Source organism: Mauremys mutica, unplaced genomic scaffold, assembly GCF_020497125.1.
Source record: "Mauremys mutica isolate MM-2020 ecotype Southern unplaced genomic scaffold, ASM2049712v1 000101F_np12_subseq_7647038:7791248_obj, whole genome shotgun sequence".
Classification (NCBI taxonomy): Eukaryota; Metazoa; Chordata; order Testudines; family Geoemydidae; genus Mauremys; species Mauremys mutica.
Window position 1 is genome coordinate 91,020 of NW_025422846.1, and position 12,607 is coordinate 103,626.

The 12,607-nt window shown below is 40.7% G+C and overlaps 1 protein-coding gene across 2 annotated transcripts in view; it reads right to left on the reverse strand.

Annotated features, from left to right (window-relative positions):
- LOC123356965 (tyrosine-protein phosphatase non-receptor type 12-like) overlaps window positions 1–12,607 on the reverse strand; it is a 98,727-nt gene that overhangs the window by 63,683 nt on the left and 22,437 nt on the right. For both annotated transcript variants that reach the window (XM_045000219.1, XM_045000220.1), the window contains 3 exons: window positions 11,290–11,328; window positions 10,281–10,352; window positions 8,891–8,950 (listed from right to left, as the gene is read on the reverse strand). In XM_045000219.1, coding sequence (XP_044856154.1) covers window positions 8,891–8,950; window positions 10,281–10,352; window positions 11,290–11,328 — 171 coding nt within the window. The remainder of the gene's footprint in view (window positions 1–8,890; window positions 8,951–10,280; window positions 10,353–11,289; window positions 11,329–12,607) is intronic.

Here is a 12,607-nt window from a genome sequence, read left to right on the forward strand (position 1 = left end):
GCAGTCTGCAGTACCCCAGGGGTCTGTGGACTTCAGGTTGAAAACCACTGATTTAAGCCCATAGAGGAGGCTGAAAAAGGGGGGCTTCAGGAAAAGACAGACAACTCAGATGTGCAGACTTCATATTTTTACTTTGGTTGGACCTACAAAAGGAACATAGCTGAGAGAGAGAGAGAGAGAGAGAGAGAGAGAGAGAGATTCTGTCTTGTACATCATTAACTGAACATATTAAATTCTAATTGTTTACACCTGTGTAACCCCACTGAAGACAACATGCTTGCATATATGTCAGTAAGGACCTAATTTGGTCTGCAAAACCTTTATGAACTGTGTAGATGTGCAAAGAACGCTAGATCCAGAGTGACATTCAGATCCCAGGAAGAGTTTGCAGGACTGGCAGAAAAATAACTTGTAAACGTATGCTTTTGATAAGAACTTTTTAGAACAGAACCAAACTAGTGGACTTCAGGAAAAACTGCAAAAAGGTAGTGCATAGGATGTTCCAATGAGCATTTCACAGAAGTAGATGAGAAAGAAGTTTTCATATCATTTGTTCAAGCTCATCTACAGACTGCAGATACCAATTTTCATCCTTTGCTGAACTGTATGTACCATCATGAGATAAAAAGGAAAGTTTATATCTAATAATGAAGAGTGCTTAATTAGTGTAACTAATTGATTTTTTGAAAAAGGGGAATTAGATGCTCATGACTAGGAAAAAAACCCTTTATTGACAGAGCAGGTTAAGTACAGCTATCAAGCTTCCTCAAAATAACCTGTCAATGTGTCTCAATTATTTTGTTCTAGAGGGACCAACTCTATGGATGAGGAGTCGATTCAATTTTTAAACCTATTATCTTTGGCTTTACTGCCCAGATGGTAAACAAAGTGCAAATTGTGACTGTTTTTGTTACTAGTGTTGTTTTTGTTATTGTAATATAGTGGAGAGTCGTCCTATAGGAACTTAACTGGGATTTTGACCTATGAAGTCTGCACGGTTGGATGCTAACCTGGACACAAGCTAAAAATTATCAGCAATAAACCTGAATTATCCAGTCCCCATAAGATTTAATTGTTAACGATAGCCTGCTCTTCGTTTCTTTAAAAATTCCTCAAATGTAGCAATGCACTGTGTGCACCCAAAACAATCGTAAGGAACAATTCATCACACATATAACACAATAGGTTCAGAGGGACTCTGAATATATTTAGTGCAGGTAGTCAAAAGATATCACTAAAATCAGAGAATTTAGGATGTTTTGTAGATTGTCATGGCTTCCTGTAGCTTAAAGAACAAAATAAATTGATACAACTGTACACTATTCTGTGTAAGTTGTTATTCAGAAAAAAAAAACCTATCTGAAATGGTTGAGATCTGAGTTATTTTTAGGGACAGGAAATGCCTCTTCAAGTGAGAAAATCTGACCAAACACAAGACGGTAGCTTGTAACAGTCATTTAGTAACTGTGGTGGCCACTACAAACCCCAGGCTGGAATTACCTACCTTAACAACATTGTTTTAGGCTAGTTATCATTATGTTTATGAAATTTGCATTGTTGCCAGTCACCTGACAGGACTATAAATGGCCCTCCCCCAACTCTTTATTCTGAGCTACAAATTAGCCCTCTTTTTAAGAGGTATAACTCTGCAGAAAGGATCAACTCCTGCATTTTTTTAAACAGTTACTTTGGAAGTGAGCTGGATTTCCTTTAGCAAAAAAAGACAAACAACTTCCAATACTTGTTACCATGACCAGTTCTGAATTCTGAACATTATTTAATCCTTTGTTTTTCATAGAATTACTGTGAGTGTGTACAAGAATTCTCAAACTATTTCTGGAAATTTAACATTTTACAATAATTAAATTCTCTTCCTGTCAGACATTTTGTTCAAGAGAAGGTTACTCACCCTGTGCATTAACGGAGTTTCTTTGAAATGTTTGTTCCTATGGGTGCTCCACTTGTTAGGTGCAGCATCGCCTCCTGCACCTGGGATTGGATATCTTCATCAGCAGTGACAGTGAGACCACACATGCGTATCTGCCCCCTCCCCCAGGGCTATGCGTGGGACATATATATAGTGTGTTGCAGTCCAACCACCCCCAGGTTCCTTCTCTGCCACAGAGCTGGTGGATTTTTCTTGGGGGGGGGGTCCCCGAAGCCAAGGGGAGGAGGGTGGATAGTGAAGCACCCATAGGGACGCACATCTTGAAGAGCCTCAGTTACTGCACATTGTGAGTAACTGTCTCTTCTTCGAGTGATGTCCATACGAGTGTGCCACTTGTAGGTGACTAGAAAGCAATGCCCCTAATTGGAAGGCTGGGGCTATGGAGTGACGTTTACTGTCGATGATAGGATGGTATGTCCTAGGAGAGCATTTGCTGCGGCATCATGAATAATAGTGTAGTGACAGACAAAAGTGTCTGTTGGTGCCCACATGGCTGCTCTGCAAATTTCAGAACAGGGAGATTATTGAGAAATGGTATTGAGGTGGATAATAAACGTTTGGAACATTCTCTGATTGTAGTAGGAGGTTGTCTATTGTGGAGTTCATATGAAAATGTATACACTTCAACATCCACTTTGAAAGATGTTCATATAAGGCTGTGCCTCTAGATCTTTTGGTGGTGGAGAGGAATAATTGTGGTGATTTTCAGAAAGGTTTAGTCCTGTACAAGTAAAACGCCAATGCTCATCTCACATCCAGGGTGTGGAAAGCGGCTTCCTGTTGGTTACTGTGAGGCTGTGCAAAGAAGTAAGGAAGGTGCATATATTGGTTGACATAGAAAGATGTTGGAACCTAAGGTAGAAATGGATGTGAGCATAGTGTAACTTTGTTCTTGTGGAACAGAATGTATGGTAGATATGCCATAAGGGCTGCAATTTTGCCGACTCATCGGGTTGAAGTGATGGCTGCAAGGAAGGCAGTTTTCATTCACAGATGCACGTAAGAATATGTTGCCATTGGTTCAAATAGGGGTCTAGCCAGAGAACATAGGATGAGGACGAGGTCCCAGGTCTCATGGGGATAAAGATTTTGGTGATCAGTCAGAAAATATTTTGTGAGCAGATGTGTGAAGACAGAGTGATCGTCTATGTGGCAGTGAAAAATAGTGACTGCTGCCAAGGGTACTCAGATGGAACTGGTGGATAACTCTGTTTAAGGTGTAGCATGTAATCCACGATAAGTTGAAGCAGAGCATATGCTGCGTCAACTTGGTGCGAGGCACACCAGTATTGAAATCTTGTCCATTTGTAAATGTAAGTGCATTTAGTTGTGTCATGCCTGCTATTTAAACATATCAGTTTGACTGTGTCTGAACCATGGAGGAGCCAGGCTTTGAGATGGAGCATCTGTGGATTGGGATGGAGGATGTGTCCTGTGTCCTGCAAAAGGAGCCGTGGCATTGGATGGAGAAAGAGATCAATTGGCACACCATCATGTAGAAGAGCTAAGTATACCAGACCTGTTGTGGCCATGTTGGAGCTATAAGTATGACATGAGCATGATCCTCCCATATCTTGCAAAATACTCCGAATAGGAGGGGAAAGGAGGGAAAGGCATAAAAGGAGCAGTATGTCCTATATTATGAGGAATGCACATCCTATAGATCCATTTCCCAGTCCTCCTCTGGAACAGAATTGAGGGAAGCAGGCATGGTGCTGTGTGGCAAAGAGGTCTATGATGGGGTTTCCCCATCGATTGAAGATGGGCTGAAGTGCTTGCATATTCAGTTTCCGCTTGTGAGCATGGGAGAACCTACTGCTCAGTGCATCCATGCTGGTGTTTTGGTGTCCAGGGAAGTACGCTGCTGAAATGGTGATGCGTTGGATACACCAGTTCCACAGTTTGAGTGCCTCTGATCAAAAAGAGTGGAACCTCACTCCACTCTGCCGGTTGATGTAATATACACAGGTGAGATTGTCAGTCATCACTTACAGTATGATGTTTGAGAAGAGGTAGGAAATGTTGGTAGGCATTGCAGAATGCTCATAGTTCTAGGAGATTGATGTGTAGGGTGTTTTCGGTTAATGACCCTCTGCCCTGCGCTGTGTGATTAGGGAGGCATCGGTTGTTAGGATCATGGTTGGTGGTGATTGGAGGAAAGGAACTCTGACACAAACATTGTTGGGCTGTGTCCACCAAAATAGTGAGCCCTCTACTCTCATTGGCATGGATAAGAGGATGTGGAGGCTGTGTTTGTGGGGGAGATACACTGTACAGAGCCATGGCTGAAGACATCACATGTGTAGATTTGCATGCCTGACCACGAAAGTGGAATTGCCATGTGGCCTAGAAGTTGGAGGCAGAGAACGGGGAGCAGACTCGTACGTTCGATACCAGATCTACTACGCTTGAGAATCCGTGAGAAGGTAGAAAGGCTCTGGCTTGTATGGCATCCAACTGTGTGCCAATGAATCCCACTTGTGTACCAGCATTAAAGTGGACTTTTCTAGGTTCACAAGGAGACCTAACTTCGTGAACAGGTCCATTGTTATGTGGACGGCTCAGAGAGCATCAGTCTCAGATGTGGCCTTGAAGAGAGTCATCCAAGTATGGAAAGATGACGACACCTTGCTTCCTCAGATAGGCAGCGGTTACCGCAAAGACCTTGGAGAACACCCGAGGTGTTGAGTACAGTCTGAAAGGCAGTACTTTGTGTTAGTAGTGGCTGTCTCCCAAGACAAATTGGAGAAATTGCCTGTGGGCAGGGTGTATTGTAATATGAAAGTATGTGTCTTTGTGGATAAGGGCCAAGAACCAGTTCCCCTGTACCAGTGCTGTGATAATATTGGAGAGAGTAACCATTTTGAAGCATTGCAGTTTGATGAACTTGTTTAGATTGCGATGGTCCACGATGGCTCGCCAGTCTCCAGATTTCTTCTGGATCAGGAAATGGTGGGAGTAGAAATCCTGTCCCATGTGCCAGGAAGGGACGAGTTCTATGGCTCCCAGTTGCAGAGCATGATTTATTTCTCCCCATATAATGGAATTGTGAGACGGGTCCCTGAAGGACAAGGAGGGAGTGGGTGGCGTATCCTTCTTTGATTATCTCTAGAACCCACTTGTGTGAGGTGATGATTCTTCAAGAGGGGGAAAAATAGAGCTAGTTGTTCACCAAACAAGTGGAACATCAAAGACAGAGGGGATGACTGGAATAGTGGGAGGCTTCTTGGGGCCTTGACCACACCTTCAAAATTGTTGCTGTTGGTGGGGGCACATGAGAGATAGCCCCTTGATGAGCAGGCTGTCTACTTTTGGTAAGAGGCCTTTGTCTTTGGCGCTGGGTGTCAAAGTGCTGTTGAGGGATGTACTGCTGTGGTCGGGATCGCAGGGGGCGATGATATTTCCCTGGCTGTCTCTTTGGTGCTGACGTGTAAATGCCAAGATCAGAGTGTAGCTTGGGAGTCTAATAGGGAATGAGGAGAATTGTCCGCGCATTCCAAAAATAGTTTCTGGCCCTCAAAAGGTAAGTCCTCTACCGTGGTATGTACCTCCTTAGGAAAACCTGAGAGGTAGAGCCATGGATGCATGCCTCATCCATCACGACTGCTGTGGTCGTCAGGCAGTGGTGTCGGCACAGTCTAACATGGCTTGCAAGGCTATACGAGCTAGGTGGTGTCCTTCCAATATTAAGGACTGGAACTGCTCTTTCTTGGCCTCTGACAGGTCATGGCAGAGTTCCTCCAATTTAGAGGAGTTTAGGTGATTATACTTAGCCACAAGAGCTTCGTAGCTGGAGATTCTAAATTGGAGCATGGATTATTAATACACTTTGTGTCCAAATAAGTCCGGGCATTTCCAATCTGTCTGGATTGGATTGGTATTGACGGCCCTCTCATTCTACATCCTTCTCTGGAACTTTTTTTGGCATGTTTGCAGGTCAGAGGGATGGAAGTCTGCCAGATCAGCTTTGCATGGTTGAGAGCCTCATGGATCGTAAGTGCAACCTTGGAGGAGGAGGGGAAGGAGGAGGTGTGGAGGGTATCAAGCAGCTTATGCTGCTTGTACTTGACCTTCTCCAAAGGAATCTGCCAGGAGTCTTCAAGTCTGCAGAATAAGTCCTGAAAATGTCTGAAGTCGTCGGCAGATGTAGGAGGTGGAGGCATGATTGCCTTGTCAGGGGAGGAGGAGGAGGAGCAGGAGGAGGAAAATGATGGCGCCCCCTCCTCCTGTTCCTCCTTTTCAATTGGTACTGGCGGGGGTTCAACCTCCAGAGGAGTGATGGAGAAGGAAGAGGTGTAGGTCTCCAGCTTTGCTCCCTGGGAGAGTTCCTGACTGTTCCCTGTACATGGCCCAAGGGTCCCAATATGGCCAGTGTGGAGCAAGTGAAATGTGGCTGTATCCACAGTGGTCCATGCCAAGACTGTTGACCAGATGTGGATTGTGGATAGTGAGGATGAAGAGGTATGATTTGCCTGGTAAATGAGGGAGTAATGGAACACTCCTCTTCTTCCTCCTCCTCATTGCTGGGGGAGGTAGGTGCCATCCTCAGAGGAGAAAGGAAGGAGTGACGTTGAGTCCAGAGAGGGTAGGTCACATCAAAAGAGCAGAGACCCAGGAGTGTCAGATACCAGCAGGTCTTTAGGGAATCTAAATTGTGGAGGGTGGAAAAGCATCATCAGTGCCAGTGTATAACTTGATGTCGAAGTAAGGGTGTATTCCCCTGAAGTGTCCGTAGATTGCTCAAGAGACTTGGCCAGTGCCAACGATTTTGATGGTGCCGACGATTTTGATGGTGCGATGGGCTTGCTCAGGGCCAACAGTTTAATCACTGTTGGAAAGAGCACTGGTGCCAGCATTATTTTCTGTGACGAAATTCCTTAAGTTGGCCTGTTTCATTCCCCAGAGCTGTGAAATGGTGCTGTAGGTCTGGCCTGGTTAGGATCCTAAGACTGTTTCTTCAAGTTGGTACCAGAGGTACTTGGATGGGCCCTGGAGCTGTGTCCCATCAGATGTGCTGAGGCAACAGACCTCGCAGGCAACGGTATTCTGGTGGGCTATGCCTCAAAGTGTGAGAAGGGAGCCCAATTCTTTTCATCCAAGAGAGAAAGAGAAGGCTCTCTCTTCAAGGGACGTGGGGACCGAGGATTGGCAAACAACCTGGAAGAACGTGAGGGCCTCTCTGGGGAAGAGTCCAGGCCAGAGTCCGATGCTGGTCACAGAGAAGTTTTAATCTAATGTCCGGTCTTTTCTGGCTCTGGGTTTCAGGCCAAGGCAGTGGGAACACTTCTGTGGGATGTGTCCCTCTCCCAGACAGCGAATGCACTATGGGTGGCTGTCTGTTACTGGGAAGAAATGTACCTTTTAAACCTGGAGTATCTGGGCATAAGGGTGAAGGAAAAAGCTTCCCAGTTGGGAAGGGTGGGAAGAAGTGGGGAAACGGAAACCTAAGCTATGAAATAACTGAAGGTAAAATTAAAACACAAAAAAATTAAGAAAGAAGAAAGTAACTACACTAATGGGTAAGGCACTATCTAGTAAGGGAATAGGAAAAGCAGACTCTGCTGAGGATTCCGTCACAGATCGAAGGCAGTACAGAAGGAACTGTGGGCAGTAGAACTGCACAGCACTACATATACACATCCTGTGCAGAGTGCAAGGGGGGCCAGGTACACGTGTGGTCTGAAAGGCACTGCTGATGAAGATCTCTGATCCTAGGCCCAAGGTGAGCAGCTGCACCTACACGTGGAGCATTCAGAGGGACATCACTGAAAGAAGAACTTAGTTTTATTTCAGAAAAAAGTGACCGCAATTCTTAAGGATTAACATTCATAACTTCCAAATTAACATGAAAAATCAGTATTAATTGGTATTATCACAGATCATTCATCATAAGTAAATATCAGAGAATGTTACTCGTAAGGTTCTTATTCTAACCAATGAACTATATCTTGAAAGTGCAATTTTAGTAACACCACCTTTGTTAGTAATTTTGATGGCAGAAAAAGTATGTTTCAAGCACAGATTGTTTGTTTGTTTTGTTTCTAACATTTATTTCCATTTTGAGCCTTGACTGCATCCTCCAAATCCCTATGGACTTCAACTGACAAAAACAAAGTGACAAGCAGAATCAGGAAGGTCAGCACCCATTAACCTAAAGCTAAAAGCATCTATTAGATGAAGCAAAAAAACCCAAACATTCAGAGGCCATGTCAGCAAGATATCGAAGCCTAGATGAAAATTTTATGTATCAAAGCTAGACTGAAAAACATCATTTTTACATTAAACAGAGATAGTAAGGCAAGGGGGTATAACTGGGCATTAAAAGAAAATTTCAAACAAAAACCAGGAAGCACTTTCTCAGGCTAATAAGTAATAATCTGTAGAGTGGGCAGTCAGACACGTCTGTCAGACACAAAGTTATAGTCAAGGAAACAGTCAGATCGCATACTAAGAGGCATTAAAAAGATTGGCTGGATCAAAAAAGCTTCTTTGGCCCTTCAGATTAAAATTTGTGGATCAGATATTCAGCTGGTGTAAATATTAGCGCTTCATGGACCTCAACAAATTATACCAGCTGAAGATCTGGCCCTGTATTGTTAATAAACGCTACAGAAAAACGTAACACAGATTTGGTTAACCACAAAAGCACTACCATAAAAACAGATAGTATATTAAGACATTTCATGAGCCTTTTGTTTCTTGTAACTGAACTATTTATATCCCTTACAAAAACTTGGTAATGTACATACGCAGAGAACCAAGCTTTCGCTCCTTTAATATTAGCGACTTGATTTTTTTTGCAAGTTTCCTTGATTATATACCATCTGAGATCTTTGAACAGATGTTGAATCATATCAGATTAAGACCAAAAATGTAAAACACCAATAGTCTATTTGAGCAACTGTCCTGAGTGGGGAAACCTTTCATGTTTTAACTACTTACATTTTGAAATTCAAGTAATAGCGTTCTAATATAGTAGTCTGTTCTTGCTTGTTCAGCTTCCTAAATAAGAGGAAACATCTGTGAATGGATAGGAATTTAATATACAACAAATTAGATATAAACCCCAACTTTATTCTCTATAGTGTCATGTGAACAAAAATAATTCACTTTTTGGCAATTTAAGACTTACCTGAAGAGTCAGTGTAAAAGCTATTCATCTGTCATGAAGCTAGACAGGTAAACATGTTTTACCATGTTTTTTAAAAAATGAAAAGATTTTGGGTTTAAAAAAAATCAGTTAAGATCTTGGCCAGAGGCTACCCTATTTAGAAATGAAATTTCCCCATAAAACTAAACTGTCACCAAATTCTGTCACTTCTTTCTCTAGGATATTTCAAAATGCATCCTTGTACCTCTAATGCTTCTCCATGCCTTAGTTAACTTTCTCTGGCCTTCTTGTTTTCTAACTTGCTTCCTTCAATTTATCCTTCCTTGCCATGCACTCAGATCATGTTTCTCCCCCATCTGAATCTCTCTATTAATCGCCATCATTTACTGAATGAAATTTAAGGTTATTTTCCTTTCCAAGATGGGGGACAATTCAGTCCCTGCTTATATTGTTGCGTCTCTCCTTACCCTTTTCACTCCCTCTGTGATGGCAGCCTCACCTCCTTTTATTTTCTTCCTTTTCCTGATGCCTTATACGGCAGCCAACCCATGCCACAAATGCCACCTTTATCCCAGTATGCACTCTGATTTCCCTATAAAAAGGTATTTCAAGCGAGTTTGCAGTTGAAGGGCCCTTGAACATACTACTATGCCCACACCTTTTTTAGTAAACAAAAAGTGTTACCATTTTCTGGTCTCCCAGTATACGAATATCCATTTTTTAATTTTAAATGACAAGCTCAGGCCAGGGACCATTTGTGCCTTGTGCAGTGTCAAACAAACAATGCTGGCACTCAAACAAATATTTTAATATTAAGGTGGACAGCTATAAAAGTTATTCACCTCTCTGCAGTGATTTGCTAAATATGAAAGATGAGTTTTCCACGACATACAATAAGTAAGTATACATTTTACTAAATAGAATAGAATAAAGTGAGACACTAAAGTCCTCCAGGCAAGACAGTGTCTTATGTCACTAAGGATACTCAATAAAGAACTGAGAATTAGTAGCCACAGTGAAACCACCTAGGGCCTGTTCTGCCCACAACGAGAAAGGTGCATTTTTAAAAGATGTTACATGTTTAGAATTAAAATTTACACATGATTACAAAAAAGCATTCAGAGTCTGTACTACTGAGTACATCTGATAATAGGAAGAGCTCTTTAAAATGTACAGCAATAAGTCCATTAAAAATATTAGTTCACAAAACTTTGTACTTACACAAGAAATCTGAAATGGTCCAAAAGTTACACTTTCTTCTCCATGCAAAGGCCAGTACCGCTCACATTTTTTCTATTAAAAAAAAAGTATAGTCCTAATTTAATCCAGAGTTGGTACTTTAAGAAAGTCACTGACAGTAAAAGTGTTGCCAATTTTTGCAATTTTATCGCATGTCTCATATTTGGTGTTTCTTAAAACTCCAGCTTCTGGAGTCCTGTGATTGAGAAAGAATCTCAGCTTTCATTTAAAACAAAAAAAATAAGTTTAGTCTTCATGGTTGCAGAGAAAAGTTTGAAAACAAACCTTAAGGGCTTGAAAAAACAGAAGACCAACAAATGTAAGCAAGAGATTTGTAAAAGTGAGATTTATTTATTTAAAGCCTCATGATCTTTTGGAGCCGGATTCAAATTTTTTGTGAATGCACAGGGTTAGCAATAGTGGTTGCACAGAGTTTCCCTGTGGCACTGGAAAATACTCACTAAGCTAGGGAGCATGACAGAGCAAAATCAGCCCTTCCTGTTTCCTCATCTGACAAGGGATTCTTATGGACTCAAAATCAAGATTCCTTATTTGATGAATGGGCCTTTTTATGCCTAAAACTGCACTAGGCAGTAATCTCCACAGTGAGAAGACCAGCAGTACAGCTACCATTAGTTTATTTTAATTCATAGGGATCCTTTTATAACTGAAAATAAATATTAGCTTGGAGTCTATTCAGGTTGTACCTGGCTAGCACTGTGGTATAGTTACCAGAAAACAGCTGCTTTCTAGAATGAAAAAGTGGCCAAATTCACTGATTTTCTCTGCATATTGACACAACTCAGCTCATTGAAGTAGGTTTGTGAACTCTCTCCATAAAAAATGACAAGAATAAACGGCTCTTTTACTCAGTGCAATTGAGCTATATTTGTAGTTACTGACTTTACGTAAAAAGTCTCAATAATTAAAATATTGTCCTAGAAAGTGGGGCTGCAATATTTATTCATATTTCTCTTTTTAGCATACATACCCGTCCCATTTCAAACTCTCGACAGGCCATTACAATTATCTGAAAAAGGAAGAAATATAACTACAGGAAGTTAACATTTTAACATCTTTCACAAAAGTTCAGAACTTTGCCATCTGAGAAAGTGCTCAGACTCTTTGACTGCCTATTACTGGAGTGTTTAAACCTCTGTTAAAATCTAAATACAAGTTATGCATATTAAGAATTGCACACATGCAGATGTACTTTTAATATTAACAATTTAAATACTAAACAGTGTCCGAATTTTTATCACTTACAGCTAATCTACTCAAATAGCAATAGTAATTTCTTACGTCCATCAGTTATTTGTATTCATTGCCATCACAATGTTTTTAAATTAACGAGAGAAGTCAGTCTATAAAAGTTATATACTTAAGTTCTTACATAGATTGACAAGTTGTGATTGACCTTGCCATTTATACACAATGTATGTGGTTATATGCTTTGCAAGCAACCACAGCCATAGTTGGCTTAATTAAATTGCCTGGAAAGAACCAGGACAGATTTTTACACTGATCATACATAATTAAAGAAATAATATTCAAAATTTTAAAATGTAACTTACTGCTATTTTTCATGGAGTTGTGTGTATTACCTTAAACCTCTAGATAGGAAATGTTTAAATGTTAAACTATTCATTGTACTATGGAGTAATATCAAGTTTCCCCAGTCACTAAATCACTGTTTTAATTGGTAAACATTAAAATAGAATATTTTAAATTTCCTTGTGTTATGAAAATTTATGAATGATAAAGTTGTACCCTTCTGAAAGACTCGTGAATTAGTAGAAAATAGATGAGTTTCATAGTACTAAAGCTTCCACTTAATTCATTACAACAGTGCAAAACTATATCACTACATGAACTCTAAGAGAAAGACTACTTCTAAGCACACTCTCTCTCTCTGTCTCTCTCTCTCTCTCTCTTTAAATGTTTGAACTATTATTTCTGAAACCGATTAGTTAGTCTAGTATGGACTGACAAGTGGTAAACCCTATTCCAGGAAAATGATTAATGATGCATTTGAGCTATTTGTATACAATAATATAATTTTATTGGCAATATTTAAATGTAATGTTTTCCCACAATTTTCATTCATACTATAAAAAACAAGTTCTGTTTTAACACTGTAGGACATTACGATTTTAGCCAGTCTGTAGAATTTTTGGCAGAAGTCCAAGTTGCTCAATTTTTGTAAATATTCCTTTGTGCCAACAGCTTCAATAGACTCTGAAAATGCATTCACAGTTGCTCAATATTTATCACCATGTATGTATGTAACAAGTTTAAAAAGAGAAGTA